The sequence below is a fragment of the Nannospalax galili genome, unplaced genomic scaffold (assembly GCF_000622305.1).
Source record: "Nannospalax galili isolate Female #2095 unplaced genomic scaffold, S.galili_v1.0 scaffold891, whole genome shotgun sequence".
NCBI classification, from domain to species: Eukaryota; Metazoa; Chordata; class Mammalia; order Rodentia; family Spalacidae; genus Nannospalax; species Nannospalax galili.
The window spans coordinates 3525756-3542921 of record NW_008330576.1 but is presented as its reverse complement, the minus strand read 5'-3'; the positions used below and the strand labels follow the sequence as shown (position 1 = coordinate 3542921).

At 41.9% G+C, this 17166-nt stretch overlaps 1 protein-coding gene across 9 annotated transcripts in view; it reads right to left on the bottom strand.

Moving 5' to 3' along the window:
• Sema6d (semaphorin 6D) overlaps positions 1 to 17166 on the bottom strand; it is a 56797-nt gene that overhangs the window by 7398 nt on the left and 32233 nt on the right. For all 9 annotated transcript variants that reach the window (XM_017802336.2, XM_017802331.2, XM_017802332.2 and 6 more), the window contains exons 2-11: positions 4607 to 4748; positions 4099 to 4210; positions 3503 to 3563; positions 3329 to 3391; positions 3127 to 3228; positions 2801 to 2891; positions 2245 to 2364; positions 1445 to 1533; positions 498 to 715; positions 262 to 393 (exon numbers count right to left, since the gene is read on the bottom strand). In XM_017802336.2, the coding sequence (XP_017657825.1) occupies positions 262 to 393; positions 498 to 715; positions 1445 to 1533; positions 2245 to 2364; positions 2801 to 2891; positions 3127 to 3228; positions 3329 to 3391; positions 3503 to 3563; positions 4099 to 4210; positions 4607 to 4715 (1097 nt within the window). In that variant the 5' untranslated portion in view covers positions 4716 to 4748. The remainder of the gene's footprint in view (positions 1 to 261; positions 394 to 497; positions 716 to 1444; positions 1534 to 2244; positions 2365 to 2800; positions 2892 to 3126; positions 3229 to 3328; positions 3392 to 3502; positions 3564 to 4098; positions 4211 to 4606; positions 4749 to 17166) is intronic.

The following is a 17166-nucleotide window of genomic DNA, read 5'->3' as shown; positions in this document are numbered from 1 at the left end:
AAATGATGTTCTTTGATCATTCCCCTCATTCACTGTTCTTAGAAAGGAGCTGCAGCAAAATCGGAGAAACAGTGCCATTTCCCAGAATTCCATGGGTTCTCCACATCCACATGCACTGGGTGGCAGGTCATAGGTAATGTTTATTTGCTTTGTGGGGCTGCTGCAGATCGACCCCCTCTTGGGGTGCGAGGTTGGAGAAGAGGTAAATGCTTCCAGTGCCCAGAGTTTTGTTCAAGACAAAATCCTTTCTCTTCCCTTTACCTTGGCTTTGGTACTTTGTCTTCAGGAACTGCTGTCCAAACAGAATCTGGAGTTTTCTGTTCTTTAAACCGTCCTTTGAAGACTTTCTCAATGTCCTCCATGCTAAAGGCACACACTGCAGAACCAGGAATGCTGAAAATGAGGAGACTGTGAGAAAGGGGCTGGGGACAGGTACCACGCCTAGTTCCAACAGGGCACACAGAGCACCTCCGGGAGGGCCAGGGATCTGCTCCCACCTGTTGAGCTGCGTGGTGAACACCCCAACCACAGTAGGGACACCGTTGATTTGAATTATGTCTGTAATGGACTGCAGAACATCAAAGTAGAAAAAAGAATCTCCAGGGACAGAACAGTTAAGCCGAGCCTTCAGAAAGGAAGTCCAGTGTTTCTCCAGAACTCGCTGGGAGCCACCCATATCATTTTTACATATGCGGGCCACGCGGGAATACACAGCCTGCCCGGAGACAAAAGCCAAGCAATGAAGTTATGAGCATTGAAGAGGAACCGAACAAAATGCTGCTATTTAAGGGAGGGACAAAAGCCGGCTAAAGATGGCCGGTTCAAAAGAATCAAGTTGCCTTCTTAGTGTGGTTCTGTGCAATAAGAATGTAGGCAAGAGTCACCTGTGAGGGGAAAGGGCCGCCTTCTCATCCTACCAAAGATGTTTCTCAAGACATGAGCTAGCTATTTGCCTTACTGGATGAAAATTGTGCTCACACCTGTCTCTAACTTCTTCCATCGCTGCTTCTGATACTGTCAATTAAATTCTCAGTTCTTAAAGGTGGGCATATTAGAGGCTGTAATACTTTAAGAACGTTGTGGGCTTTTGCTGAAACACTTGAAGTTGAACAGGAGCCCCTACTCTATTCTGTCTTTGACACTGAAAACATTAAGACCATCAATGGATTTCTAAAGTGTATAAGGAGCCTCCACATCTCAAGGGAACTTCTAGACACTTCCTATCTCAGAAAAAGTTGAAAGTGTCTCTCGGCCCAAGGAGTCTGTCCCGACTCTGGGTACTATAAGGGTTTCTTAGTAGTTAGGCTCATGCTAAGCAACCCAGCCCTCTGTGCTTGGCCTTATACACACTGGACTGAGTGCTCTGAAACACGACAAGTGCATCCATCACTTAAGTGGCACAATTCCATGCAGTTTCAGTCTGCAATCAAGCGCTCATACTTGCCTTGCCTAAGTTATTATGTTCCACAGCGATCTCTCTGAAGAAGAAATAGACATAGTTTCCATATTCTATGGCATGAAGGAAGTGTGGCTCTGAAAGAAAATCGAAACAAACTGGTTCCTAAAGAATGATTCAATTAGCGTAAGACCCCAACTCCTTGGTATGACAGACAGATGTTGCAGTTACATTGGAGACAGTGATCTCAAGGAGTCCCAATATGGATGTATTCAAGCTTTGGGGAGCCTGTCATTAAAACCAGCTAATGGACTGTAAAAAGACCTACAGGGAACTGAACTGCAGCAAAGGTCTTTGTTTCAACAGATTTATTCATTAACCTATTTAATTAGGGAAGGAAACCTCTTATATTGAGAATGAAAAAACAAAAAACAAAAAAAAAATTTTTTAGAATCTAAAGAACAAAATGACTGTGCAGATAGGAACTAATCAATTCTCACTATTATCAACATTCCAAGCCAGGTAGATGGGAATGGGCGACCAGTACAGCGTGTCTTTGGAGTTAGACAACAGCTACTCGGAGACAAGATCTCTCTTTAGTTTTTTGGTTTTGTTTGGGGACATTTGCATAGTTGCCTGGATTAACTTACTCCCCTGACATGCCTACTAGTCTCCTCACTCCCCGCCACCAAACAATGCCCCGTTTGTTCATGAGCAGAGTTCCACCACATGCTTGTTCTAGATAAGCAATGCGAAGCCACATACTGAACTTCCTGATGGCTTTGTCTCCTATCCCTGAGCCATCCCTCTGTCCCCAGTAACCCAATGGCATTGCTCTTCAAAGGTACCTTTGATCCACTTGGAATCATATTTTATTGTGCGAAGGGCAGATCCATCACCCATGCTTCGATAAATCACAGCGTCACTGGCCAAGAAATCAGCCACTGTGGCAGAATAGAGCTTTCCATCTGAAACCAAAGTTATCATTTGGTAAAATAATCATAATTACCCCGTGGTGTGCTACCCTATGGAGTGTGTGATACCCCCTGTCACCATTATCTATGCAAGAAACTGCACCTGGTGCATACCCTCAACCTCTAACTGTCTGTCCCATGATATTACCTAATTTTACAGATGAGGGACTTCAACATCAAAAATTAAGCACTGTGTTCAAGGTCACTGGCTTAGTTAACAACAGAGCCACATGTGAGAATACTTACCATAGGCACTGAAATATCCTTGTTTTTCCATGTCTGCCTTTAAACCATTTGTTCATAGGTTTTAGCCCTTGAAATATTTATGTCAAAGAATCTATCCAAGCTATGAGCTTTTTTTTTCCTTTGAATTATTTCTGTACCTTCAATGTCATCAATCATTGGTATTCAATATACTACAGGTCCTTACCAGCAAAAAGGGCAACGTTGGTTTGTCTAGCATCAAATGGGCATCTTGCCAGGCCACTAATTTCTTCCCCATCATACTCTAAGGTATTCAACTGTAAGAGAAAAATAAATAGCTGGTGTCATATCTACCCAATGTACTTGCTTGAAGGCAATACTGCTTTATTTATATTGAAATTCCATTTGAGGGATTCTGTTTTTTATTCTTTTATGGCATTAGAGATAAAACAAATTACTAGGCTATAGCAGAAAAGATTCAACTCTAAAAGCATACCAGTGAAGGAAAAAAAAATAGTTGATGTCAAAAATACAAGCTAAAAATATACTTACCCTATAGTATCTACACATCGGATTGAAAGCATTAGTACCACATACAAAAACCATCTCATCGTTTCTTGGAACAAATACTTTGATAAAGTTATGGCATTCATCCTAAAGAAAATAATAATTACGTTAATGTCAGGCATTTTCTGTGCTGGGTGTTGTAGTGCCGCCCACCAAAAGATAAACTACAGCAGGCACTTTCACTCACTTTGTGCTTGCCTTTCATGGCACAGTTTTCTCGATCCTGTTGTCTTGACCTCCACGTCAGCTTCTACAGAATCAAGCAAAGTCAAAATTCAGTTTTAAAGTGGGAGCATTTTAGAAAGGGCATTATTCAGCCTCTGAGAGAATGTGAATAAATTTACCATCTAAAGCTGCTCACCTTACTTGGTATGACTTCTGTTTTGGGGATTTCATTTAAGTTCACTGTATAAACTTGATCCCTGTTGGAAGGAAGGTGATAAGTCATATCATGTGAAGGCATAAATACTAAGCTACCTCTTACTCTATTTTTATAGATCTACTGTTATTGTGTTTTGAAGATCAACTGGATTTTCTCTGTCTCAAACAAAGTCAACAAAGGGTGCTTTTTCATTAGTGAGATGCTTTTATGAATCACTGTATTCAAGGGGCAGAGGAAACTCTTCTTCCCAGGCATGGGACAAACCAACTTGATACTAGCACGGGCATATTTCTAATATTTGCTGGAATAATTCTAAGTTAGGAAAGAACAAGAAAGATTTTTCCCCTTGTTGCTTTAGGACAAAAGAATGGTGTGTCATTTCTCAACGTGCCACTGACGGCTTTGACTCTGTACTCTGTTCCTGGTATACAACACACTCTTCTTGGTGAATATTTTTGGCTACTTGCAATTCTTGATCACAATCACGTATTAGTTTTTCATGAACTAGACACATTAATGCAAGCACCACAAGAGAAAAGAATTTTAATCTAATAAACCAATGAGAGGAAAATTACCTGCCAGCAATATAAAGTGTGTCTCGAATTTTCAACATCAGCTGAAAGTCCAGCCTGTGCTGCGATTCATTGCCTGAAGGGCGTCCTCTAAAAACCGGATATTGCCTTGAATCTGCAAGTAAAAATGAGCTAAACCATCAGTCAGGATTACAGGGCTGAAGAATCGATATACAGCATTGATTAGCTGTAGAGACTAGTTGTAAGAGGGTTTTAACTAAATTCCTCTCTTAAGGTCTGGAATATAAATGAATAGAAGATGGAAAATGCCAGAAAATGGTCTTTTTCTTTTTACTGAAAATATATAATCTTTATGTGTGGGTTCCTGCAGAAAAGCACCCAATAAAACTCTTTCAGTTTCTCCAACGGTGAAGAAAAGATTACTGATGATTTACTGTGCAAAACATGTTAAAGATATAATAAAATCTCCTTCTGGTGCCGAAAACGAATACACTTAGAAGAAGACAAAAGGCTTCCTCCTTAGCTGAGGACAGGGCTTTGGGTGACTTACAGTGGTAGTCAACAGTATTAAGGGGTTCATCATCTTCCGGAAAGCTGACTGCCCTTAACCGGGAAACCAGGAGGAACAGCACACAGAGCGAAGGCAGGAAGAATCTCATGGTGGGCCCCTCCTCAGAATCCCACTTAGCTACCTGGAAGACACAAGCAGTGTGGAAAGGCCTTCATGCTGTGCAGAAACCGGTTACTCATCTGTAATCAGCTCTGTTTGTTTTAATCCTCATCTCTTTCCATAGTTCCTCTGCCATCCAGAACGCTGGCAATGGTAAATCAGGTATCTCTCAAGACACAGGCGACAACACCAGGCTGAAGCATCTGGGGAGCATATTGAGGCTTGAGGTCAATTTGCCAGAATTTTAGGGGTAATGCTGTGTCATTGCAAAATCACTAGAACCAAAACAGAAGTCCTGGCTGCTGACTTGGCAAGGAGATAGGCAATGCTGGGACCAGAATTTTAATTAAACTCCAATCTGCATCCCTTTCCCCAGTCCTAAAATACATAGACATAATGTCTCTGCCTCCCATGAAAGGCCCAAACAGCCTGGGAAACTCAGAGAGATGTTCACCCTGCCACCCTTCACCAAATTCCAAGCATCACCCAAGTCATAGTCTTAAACAAAACACTCAGTACAGCTTCAAAAATCCATAAGGACAAGTGACCTTCAATCATGGTGAAAGGGATCCAGAGGAAATGAAATGATTTCATGAAAACCAATCACCAAAGCAGGGAATGATGGAGCAGTCCAGCTGGTACCCAGCCACTAGGGACACCCACATCTAACGTGAAACCATTCAGACACAGACCAATACCCTAAGTGCACCTTCTTCTTAGCTTTATTGAGCTTTAGAGCTGCAGGGGGCTTTAGAGGCCATCAGGTCCAACCCCCTCACTTGTCAGATGAGAAAACTATGGGCTGGAAAAATGAATTCACTCTGAATTTCATGGAGCCTTTAGGGCGAGACTGGAGACCAGATTCACATCAGCTGAGTTCCTGACCAGGCTCTTTGCACCAAACTAGATTGAGAAAATAAACGGGTGTTTTTCCTTCAAATAGCTAGTATTGCAAAGAGACTTTTGAGGGGGATGAATACATTTCTCATCTCTATTGAAATGATTTTCACAGGTATTAAATCACACATTAAATATGTACAGTTGCTGTAGATCAATGCCTTAATAAAAGTATAAAAACAGAACAGAGCATTAAATTGTTTAATAATCAAAGTAAAAAAAGTTAAAAGATGTGTAATTTTATCAATTCATTGAAAGAATAAACTGGAGGCTTTCCAGGGCCAATGGGAGAGGAAGCTTTGTGAGATTCTAAATGTGTTGCTTTTCAACATTATCTCTCTTCACAAGCAAAGCCGCCACTCTCAGCTACCACCTCAAACAATAACACATTTAATAGTCATCCTCTGTATACTTAAGAACCATAGGGGAGACTACTTTATCTCTTCTGATTAATTTTAATTTGAAGTCTATTTTGTCGGATATTAGAATAGCAAGACCTGCCTGTTTCTTAGTGCAGTTTTCTTGGAATATTTTTTTCTATTCTTTCATCATAAAGTGATGTCCATCCTTGGAGGTAAGATCAGTTTCTGGTAGACAACAATAAGATGGATATTATTTTTTCTTAATCCATTCAACTAGCCTGTGTCTTTTGATTGGTGAGTTGAGCCCACTGATATTTAAAGTTTTTATTGAAAGTTGTGTATTGGTTACTTTCGTTTTATTTTCCATTTGTGTTTGTAGTTCTATTTTGTGTTTCTCTAATTATACTTTCATTTGTTCTCTTTCTGTAGTTTCTTGGGTATGGTCATTCCTTTCTTCAGTCCTTTGTATTGCATCAAGGATTCTCTGCTGGTTTGGTGGACATGAATTTTCAGTCTGTTTGTACCATGGAAGATCATTCTTCCTCCTTCTACTATGATAGAAAGTTTTGCTGGGCAAAGTATTCTGGGTTTGCATCTATGATCACTTACAATGTGGACTGCTTTGTTCTAGGTTCTTCTAGCTTTTAAATTCATATGGAATCATAAAAGACCAGATAGCCAAAGCAATTCTGAGCACAAAGAGCAATGCTGGGGGCGATTATCAGACCCGATTTCAAACCATGTTACAGAGTTATAGCCATAAAATCAGCACTGGCACAAAAAGAGACATGTAGATCAATGGAACAGAACAGAAGACCCAAACATGAGTGCATGTAAGTTCAGCCCCCTGGTATTTAACAAAGGTGCCAAGAACACACACTGGGAGGAAAGACAACATCTTCAATAAATGGTGCAGGAACACTGTATTTACATGTGTAGGAGAATGAAATTAGACCTGTACCTATCCCCTTGCAAAAAGTCAACCCCAAATGAATCAAAGACCTCGATGTGAAACCTGAAACTCTGAAACTGTTAGAAGAAAACATGGGCAGTGCTGTACACAATACAGGTGCAGAAAAGGACTTTCTAAATTGGACTTTAGTTGCTCAGGGATTAAGGTCAGTAATTGACAAATGGGACCTCATTAAACTAAAAGCTTCTGTACAGCAAAGGAAACAACCAACTGAGTGAAAAGGAAGCCCACAGAGTAGGAGGAAATTTTCATCAGCTGCATGCATGACTGACAGAGGATTAATAGCCAGAATATACAAAAAATTAAAAAAAAACAAAGACGCAAGAAAACAAATGACACAATTAAATAATGGGCTATGGATCTGAACAGACAGCTCTCAAGAGACGAAATAAAAATGGCTAAGAAATACTTTAAAAACTGTTCAATATCATTAGTAATGATGGAAATGCAAATGAAAACCACTTTAAGATTTCTCCTTACCCCAATCAGAAAGGCTAAGATCAAGAGAATAAGTGACATCAAATGCTGGTGAGGATGCAGAGAAAGGGGAATCTGCATTCACTGCTGGTGGGATTGCAAACCGGTGCAACCACTGTGGAAATCAATGTGGAGAATTCTTAAAAAACTAAACATGATTCTACCACATGATCTGGTTATACCACTCTTTGGCACAAACCCAAAGGACCTCCTATAACAGAGATACTCACTCAGCTATGTTTGTCGCTGCTCTTTTCACAATAGCTAGGAAATGGAAACAACCTAAATGTCCTTCAACCCACAGGGGGATAATGAAAATGTGGTACATTTACACAATGGAGTCCTACTCAGCAGTAAAGAAAAATAAAATCATGAAACTTGTAGGTAAATGGATGGAACTAGAATCTAAGTAGGTAACACAGACTCAGAAAATAAGCAGTTTATGTTCTTTCATTTGTGGACCTTAGCTCCAAGTCCTTAGATAAAAGTTGGCCTCTCCCCATTCATCAGAGAAACTTCTTTATTGCAACTGATGAAGACTACTACAAAGTTCCAAAACCAGTCAAAGACAGAGAGCGAGTGTCTGTGAAATGTCCAGCCCTAAGTAACACATCTACAATGCAACCTCTGCACTTAAAGCTCGGGGAACCTAGCAAAACAAGGAGCAGAAAGAATACTAATGCCTCTCTCAACTCTCAACAACGAAGCTTCCTAATGTGGAGAGATTGATTAACCAAGAAAACCACAGATGGCCAAAGTGCAGAGAATAAGAGACTGCAGAGTGCCTATCCCTGAATAAGAGACCTATATCAAACCTCTGACACCCAGGGCTCAGGGACCATTGTGGAAGAGGGGGTAGAAAGAATGTAAGAGCCAGAGGTGGTGGGTGATGACAAGAAAACAGTGTTCCAGACAGCTAGGAAGTTACTAATATGAACTTACAACAATGGTAGTAGCATGAACAAGACCCATGCAAGCTCAAACCAGACAAAACCCTGGCATAAACGTGGGAAATGGGTAAGAAGCCTCAACCTTAGGTGAGGAACTATTGGCAACTGATAACTATTGGGAGAGGAACAGTTGGTTTTCTTTGACTATGGGATGCTAGATAGGTTAACCAGGCTCCAGTGGATGGATGCACAACGAAAGACATTCGGGGACACAAATTTGGCTCAATAGGCCTTAGTATATATGACAGAGTACTTGAAAATTGGTGAGGTTGTATAAGAGGGGTGCAGATAAGGGACAGGTTCTAAATATGATCAAAATATATTGTATGAAACTTGCAAAAATTCAATAAAAATTTATATAAAAAATGAATTAAATGCCTGATACACACAGAGCAGATTCTGAGCAAAATTAGCACTATGTATGACCAGGTTGACCTTAACAGTCTGAACAAGATCTGATGAAAAGATGTGCTAAAAATTGATGACAATTTGGCTAATTTTTTCACACTCTAATGTTATTTAAAAATACTAAAGGACTACTCTTAGAACAAATTTTACAACTTGGTCCTAATTATTAAACCTGGAAATGAAGTAGAAAAATTGACTTAATCCCTTCTCTTAAGAATCTTACCATCCCAACTCGCTCATATGAACTCACAGCAATGGTGACAGCATGCACAAGACCCATGCAAACTCAAACCAGACAAAAACCCAGCATAGAAATGGGGACATGGGCAGGAGGCCCCAACTTTAGCGGAAAACTATTGTCAGTTGACGTCTTTTGGGTGAGGGAAAGTTGATTTCCTTTAAGGGAGTGACACTGGATAGGCTGACTGGGCTCCAGTGGATGAACTGGACATCTGGGCACACAAACGATTTGATGAAATGCATGATAGAATGCATGAAATTCGGCAGGGCTGGGTGGGTTATGAGGGGGTTGTAGAAAAGGGAGGGGGTTAAAATATGATCAAGATGTACAAATGCACAAAAATTCAATAAAAATATATATTGAAGAAAAAAAATCTTACCATCTCAACCCTATAATTGTATTAATTTGTCCTAGTATTTCAGCTATGACAAGATGGCTTTTTTCCCTGAGCCATGTCTTCTGAATTAACATCTCTGTCTTGTTTTCAATCTTTTTTTTCCTGTTTGTTAAGAACCTAGACAGTTGAAGCACCATAAAACGTCAACCAGTATTCTAAGCACAGGACTTGGCTGTGGCTCCAGTCCCACTGCATCTTCTAGATGGAAACTCACATGGCTCTTTTTGCCCAGAATCAAGAAAAAGAATCTGAAACTCTCATTGCTCCTGAAGAAATGTGGAAATCCGTGAGTAGAAACATAAAGTTCTCTGAGCCTTTCTCCTCCATGGAGATAGCAGGAGTTGTGTTTCAGTGTTGAGAGAGGCCTTCGTCTCCAAGGGCCTCTCAGCTGAGACCCCAGCACCCAGGTCATGCTGACTTGAGCCAGCACTTAGCTGTGGCTGAGCTATTGCCTCCTCCAGCTTGTTCCTCTGACACTGTGGAGGGCACTCCCTCCCACACCCTGCCCCCAGCCAACCTAATCCTCTAAATATAAAGCCAGTTTTTAACTGCTTCCTGTCCTACACAAAGCTTTATTTTAAAAAATGCTAATTTGCTCTTGATGTTATAAATAGAAGTATTTAATGTTATACTATAGCAAAGTAGGGCTGAGGGGGAGAAGAAAGAATCTGGAACTACCTGAGAGAAAAATATTAAGTAGAGGAATCATTTGCATATAAATTCTTTAGGTTATAAGCTCTTTGAGACAAGGTTTCGATATATATCCCAGGCTATTCTTGAACTTACTATGTAGCCCAGGTTGGCCTTGAACTTGCAGGAACCCTCCTATCTCAGCCTCCTGAATGCTAGGATTACAGGTGTGCTATACCATGTCTGGCTTGAATTCCTTAGTTCTTTCTAGTGTTTAGTGAAATTAGGACACTAGTCAGGTGACCTGGGCAAGCCAAGAGCAAGATAAAATGCCAAAAAAGAATGTGGACCCAGGGATTAGAAAAAGCTGAAACTTGCCTGTGCCATTTACTCCCTGGCTCTGTACTTTAAGCTGACTTAGTCTCCCCAAGGCTCATTTTCACTAAGTGTAAAATGAGAGTCACTATCTTTACTACCTCACTGGCCCCTCTTAAGATTAAACGAAACAGTCCATAGAAAACATCTAACACAGAACCCAATCCACAGCAAAACCCTACTAAATTTTAGTAAATATTACAATTTCCTGGTTCATCTCACTGGCTAACAAGGATGCTAAAGCAATCCCATTCTCTTGCTGGTAGAACTATTCACCAAACTGTTGGAGTGTGCCCTCACAACAATGACACAAGTTTTCCTAGAAGATGAAGCTCAGCTTCACAAATGTGGATGCCTCCACCACTAAGAAGGGACCATTCTCCCCACGTGCAAGCTGTGAGACTCTATAGTCACAGAGAGAGGGAGCAGTGATATCTGAGCAAATATATTTTGCCATTTTTTTATTACATTGTCACTGAATCAAAAAAATAATAATGAGCCTTTAAGAAAAGCTCTGAGCTATCCAAACACAGGAGCTTGAGTGGGGGAATCTTAGGAGAAGACAGCTTCCAGAACTGAGCTCCACAGAGATGTCTGATGTTGCCTTATGGGATTTGCTAGTTCTTAAGATCTATGCAAATGAGACCACAACTACATAGAAAAACCATATTTTTGGCAGTCTGAAGGTTAGGATTTCCCAGAGACTGCTACTAGTAAGCATCAAAAGGCTGGCATTCATACCCCTGAAAAGTTGTATCATAGGAGAGGAGAAAAATATGAGACTAACTCTTACGAAATTCAAATCTGACTTCCAGCAAGCTCCATCCAGATTGACAGCTGTAAAGTTCTCCATCCTAACTGTTTTCAAGAAAAGAAAAGGTGAGATCACCCTTGAGATGAAACAGGAAACTGAAAGTTCCTCAGGTTGGGTTGGAATTTCTTAGCTCCTTTTCTGTATCTATGCTGAGGTTTTGTCTGGTTTGAGCTTGCATAGGACTTGTGCACACGCTCACCATTGCTGTGAGTCCATAGGACTTGTGTATGAGCTCACCATTGCTGTGAGTCCATAGGACTTGTGTATGAGCTCATCATTGCTGAGTTCATAGGGCTTGTGCACACGCTCACCATTGCTGTGAGTCCATAGAACTTGTGCCTGTGCTCACCATTGCTGTGAGTTCCTGTGAGTACCTGAGGGCATGGTAGTCTGAGGGAAGGGATGACCACAAGGAATCAGAGACAATTTTTACATGCAGTGTTCAACATTCAAACAGCAATAACTAGCTAATCCAACAGTATGTTTAAATAACAAAACAGCAGAACTAGGTATGTAGATAAATATTAAAATTATCAGGCATAGGTTTTGAAAAAAAAAACTGTGGAGGCCAGTTGTGCTGGTGTATACCTTTAATCTCAACATTCAGAAGGCAGAGACAAGCAAATTTCTGTGAGTTTGAGGTGACCCTGTTCTACATAGTAAGTTCTAGGCAAGGGCTACAATGGAGAGTGTGACTCAAAACAAAACAAAGGACAGTCCAAAATGCAAATAAGCCAAAAATAAAATCAAAGACTCCCAAACAAACAAACAAACAAACAAACAAAACAGAACAAAACAAAACCCTGTGCTGATTTTTATCTAAGGAACAAAATCAAAGACTAGAATCCACAAAGCAGAATTACACATAAATCTTACAACAAAAAACATAGTCATTAAAATTTCTTTATAACTCTTTACTAATGTACTAGTGATCATTGAAAAGGAGGTTAGTGAACTGGAAAATAGGTTAAAAGAAATTATCGCACAGAAATATAGAGAGCTAAACAACTGGAAAAAGCAAATCAGAAAGTAAGAAAAAAAAATCTAAAAACTTTTAAATACAAAGGAAAAAAACCACACTTGGACATATCATACAGTAAATACCAAAAAAGGGACAATTTTGAAAACTATTAAAAGCGAAAATAGATAGCAAGAATCATCCTGACAGCTGACTTATCAATAGAAATGATGGAAAGCGGCAGACCATAGAATGAGGTTCTCAAAGTGTTGAAAGAAAGTAAATTTCCAACCTATAATTCTGTAAGCAGCAAAGGTATTTTTTAAACACAAAAATGTTTTATACAAATAAAACTAAAGGTATTTATTGCTAGAAGGCCTAAACCAAAAGGGGTTTTTTATGCAAGGGAGTTTACTGTGGAGTAAATGCAATTTCTTTTTCTGATTATAGTATAGTGGCCAGTTTTGAAATCTATGACTCCCAGATAAAAAACTGGAGCTCCAGAAAGAAAGAATGCAGAACCTAGCCACCCCACAGATCTCAGTTCCTTCTCTACCTGTGTCCTGCAGGTGCCAGGTCTCGAGATGTTCAGCCTCTCAGGTTCCATGCACATAGGATCTAGAAGTGGAGCTGGTTTCTTCCAGCTTCCCAAAGGGACCTTGCCCCGGGCCCTCATAATCTTACAAAATGTCCTGCTTACTTGAGTTTCTGCTCTTCCTCCTCTTTTGTCTATCATCTTAGACAGTTCCTGGAGCTTTCTGAAGACTTCAGCGGCCCCCATCCCTGGTTCTACCCTGTGACTCCTCTTCAGAAATGATTAAGTCAGATTTCAAGTATGGCCTCCCCCAATCCTAATCTGCCTTTCCAACCTGCTTGTTTCACCAATTTCATTTGGATCGTTCACCCTTCTCACGGCAGCCTTTAGCCCACTCACTGCTTTTCCTTCTCCACCTTCAGCATTCCTCTTCATCCTCTCAGACAACAGAGTTAACAGCTTTGCATTTCTTGGATATGTCTACCTGAGTTCTAGACTCCCCTACTGTCTACCTACCTGTAACTTTCCTTGCAAGATCCCTTCCTTGGACCAACATTCATTCCTCTTTATACCATAGATCATAGTGTGCCGTCAAGACTGCCACCTACAAAGGGCAACGTGAGACCACACCAAGAGCCTAGATTTGTCTCCTGAATTTCCCCAATAAACTTAAACTTTTTTGACTTTCTTCAAGGATGTGATATGTTTTCTCATCATGAATCAACAGTCCACACAGCCTTCCTTCCTTCCCTATAGCACTGCACAGATGAAACAAAACCAGAAGACAGAACATTTTCAGTGCCCCTTTCCATAACAAGACATACTGAATCTTCTCTAGGTTCTTTCCCAAACCTCTTCAGCCATTTTGTATATGTGTGTATGTGCACGTGCATGCATGTGTGGTATATGCATGTGCTATGGGAGTATTCGCATGTGTGTGAAGGTCAGAGGTTGATGTTACATGTTTTCTTTGATCACTCTCCATCTTATTTTTTGAGAAAGTCTCTTATGGATCCTGGAGCTCCTTTTGTCTAGATTGACTGACCAATGTGCTCCAGGGACATGCCTGCTTCCACCTCTGCAGCCCTGGGATCACAGATGTGTACTGCCGTGTCCAGCTCTTACATGGGTGCTGGGATCTAAATTAAGGTCCTCCTGCTGGAGCAGTAAGCATTTTATTCACTGAGCCATCTCCCCAGTCCTTCAGTCCCTTCTTTCTCTGTCTTGCTCCCTCTTTCCTTCCCTCGTGTCTCTCACATAATGTAACTTTGAATTCACTATTTTTTGCCCTCAGAAAAAAGGAAGAAAGCTCTCATGACCTGGGATCATGCAGCTCCGGCGTGTTTCTTTCCTTCCATTCACAAAGGTTTGTTCTGTGCTCTCACTTTCATCATTTCCTCACCTCCCACTCACCATCTCCATCCTGTCTTCTCACTCCCTTCTAAGTGAGGCCTCTCTGTCACGAAAACGCAGCAGACATTCCTGGGTCACCACATTGCTCAGAGCCTTTAGTCACATTTGACTGTCCAGTCTCCCTCCCTCCCTCCCTCCCTCTCTCTCTCTCTCTCTCCCCTCCCTCCCCTCCCTCCCCTCCCTCCTCTCTCTCCCCTCCCTCTCTCCCCTCCCTCCCTCCCTCCCTCTCTCTCTCTCTTTCTCTCCTCTTGTTTCTTCACAGCTGCCTTTCTGTGTTTTTCCTTCTGCCACATTCTTCTGGTGCTCTGCCCATTTGTCTCTTCTTTTTGCTTGAACGGGGTCACACTATGTAGCCCAAACTGGCCTCTAACTGGAGAGTTACTTGCTCAACCCTCTGAAGGTCTGGAATTACAGGCATGTGTCACCAAGCCCAGCTCTCCATTCACTTTCTAGACGTAATAAGAATTATCTTTTCAGAATATAACCACCCCCCCAGTAACATTGTATTACTCTTAATACAAAGTCCTTGTGCTTTGAGTGTGACCTTCCGAGCTGTTCGTACCTGAGTCCTTTGCCTTTGCAGTCCTATGCTGAGCTTTTATCTTTTACTGGGGCTTCCACTACTCTGGTATTGTTTTGGGCACTAGACTGTGGTATGCCTTGGACACTGACTACAACAAGCCATGCTCCTACTTAATCCTCTGGATGCATTTCTCCTCTTCCTGTTCCTCTTTTCTTAACAGAGTTTTACTATGCAGCTCTGGTTGGCCTAAAACCCACTATGAAGCCCGGGCTGGTGTCACACTCCAAGCCATCCTGCCCGTGCCTCCTGAGAGCTGGGATTACATGGGTACACTACCATATCTGGCTTGGATGCCCCTTCTTGACTTCTGTTCTTGGTCTGGTTAGTCATAATTTCAGAAGCTGCTTCTCCTGCCTGAGAGAACTTTGTCTCAGTTATCAATGCCTCGGGCAACTGTGGCTGAGCTGTGAATGGGGAGTAAAGGGGAGAAAAACAGTCCTGTGTCCTAACCCTGTCCTGAATCACCACAACCCTGGAGAATCTCTTAGGGAAAGAGGAACTTTTCAGACTCCTATTTAATTTAGATCTATATCAAACTGTTAAACAACGAAGGCAGCGAACCCCAAGAGGACAGGCATCTGGGCTCCACGCTCAAGCAGCATCAACATGGGAGTGCAGTGGATTCAAGATAGAAGGGGGCAGATCTGGAGCTGCAGCGTAAGGGGCACCATCCGCTGGAGTCTAGAGTTGATCTAAATGATGGCCCCTGGGGTTTCAGAAATTATAGGGCTGCCTGCTGCCTGACAGTCTCACGTGACAGAACAGGAAAGGAGCAGTGAGTTCAGAAAGACTAAAAGCAAGCAAAGAGAAGCAAGTTAATTGCTATTCCTTGGAGCCTACCATGGCATGGCATTATAAATGAAGGTCAATTAAAAAAGAGAGGTCTAGGTTTATTCAGTATTCATTTGTCTGGACTCCAAGCAGTGTGTTCTATGTAGGACTTTGGGTTTTAATCAATGATGAATATTAGTATACAATCAGAAGGGTGGACAGCATGACCTTTGGTCCACTTGAAGGTAATAAGGCCATTCCCATGTGTGGTGACAAGGTAGGACTATAAACCATTACTGGATGCTTACAGATTCCAGAAGATACCTAAGTAGTATGGGGAGAGGGACCTCTGGGTCCTATACAATGGGACATCCTGGCCCAGCAGGCTCTTGCCTGATGAGAGATGTTAAAGGAACAGTTTTCATCGAAGAACTGTCTATTGTTAGCCTAGTCCACCCCCACCCAATCTTCTTCTGCACACAAGCTTTGCAACCAGGCTCCATGAAGGAATGAATATACAGGCTCTTATCAAGTAAGAAAGATGTTGCTGAATGGCCTTTGACCCGGAGAACCTTCATGCCTCTGGGAATGTAGATACCCAGATCAGGGAGGAGGCTTCCGGCACTGCTGTCTTAATAACACTTTATAATTAACCCTCTAAAACTTTGTCCCATGACACATGGAGTAAATGACCAAGCAGCTGTCTGATTCCCCCTCTACATAGCTGCAGCTCTCAGGCACAGGAAGCTCTTGGAGGATGTGCCTGTTCAGTGCCACAAGGAACAAGCCAAGGAGCCTTTTTCCAATGTCAGTGACACCAAGAGGTGAAAGAGACCAAGTAACTGGAGTCTTGGGGTTACAAATTGTGGTGTGTCACTCACAAGTCGTTGAACCTGTCTTGCCAGAGTTTCTTCATTCATTAAATCAGTGAAAGCTGCTGTGGTGGGGGTGTACTAAGTGGACAGCACAAGACCTTTGCGTCTCTAAAGGTCCACAATCTTCCAAGGGCTGCAAGAAGTGCTCTGAATTGCCCCCAGTTATCTTCTCACATAAACATTAACTGGTACAATCCCCATCAGCCTCATTCCCTCATAATGAAAGTGTCTTAAATGTCCCCCATCATAGACAGTGCATCTTACGATTTGCAGCTGCCTGTACCAGCTCCCTCCCTCCACCCCCTTTTCCAGCTAGGCTTCGCAGAGCAATCTGAGCTCACTGTCTCTATTTCTGCACTTTTCATTATACTCTTAACTCACTTCTGGCCTAACTTAACTCCTGCCCACCAATCCCCAAATCCCAGACAATCCTCATTTTAAGTCCTCCTTTATCACGCAGTCCTGCTGGTTACTCCATTGGATGTTGACACTCTACCCCACAGACCTACTGCTCTTAACCTCTCCAGCAGCTACAGTTCAGCATCCTTGGCCAACCCGTCCAGGCATGTCTACTCCTAAGATGGGGTTGGGGGCTGTCTTCCTGGTCCCGGCCTGAGTCTCTAGAGAGTCATTCACCTTACCCCACCCTTCTTCACTGCTACCAGTTGTGCGAACTCCAAATCCTCAAATCCGGTAAAGAGCACGTTCCTACCTCCACATCCAGCTGCTCAACTCTCAACTAGATGCAGTTCAGGTTTCAAGCTCTGTAGAGCACAGGCTC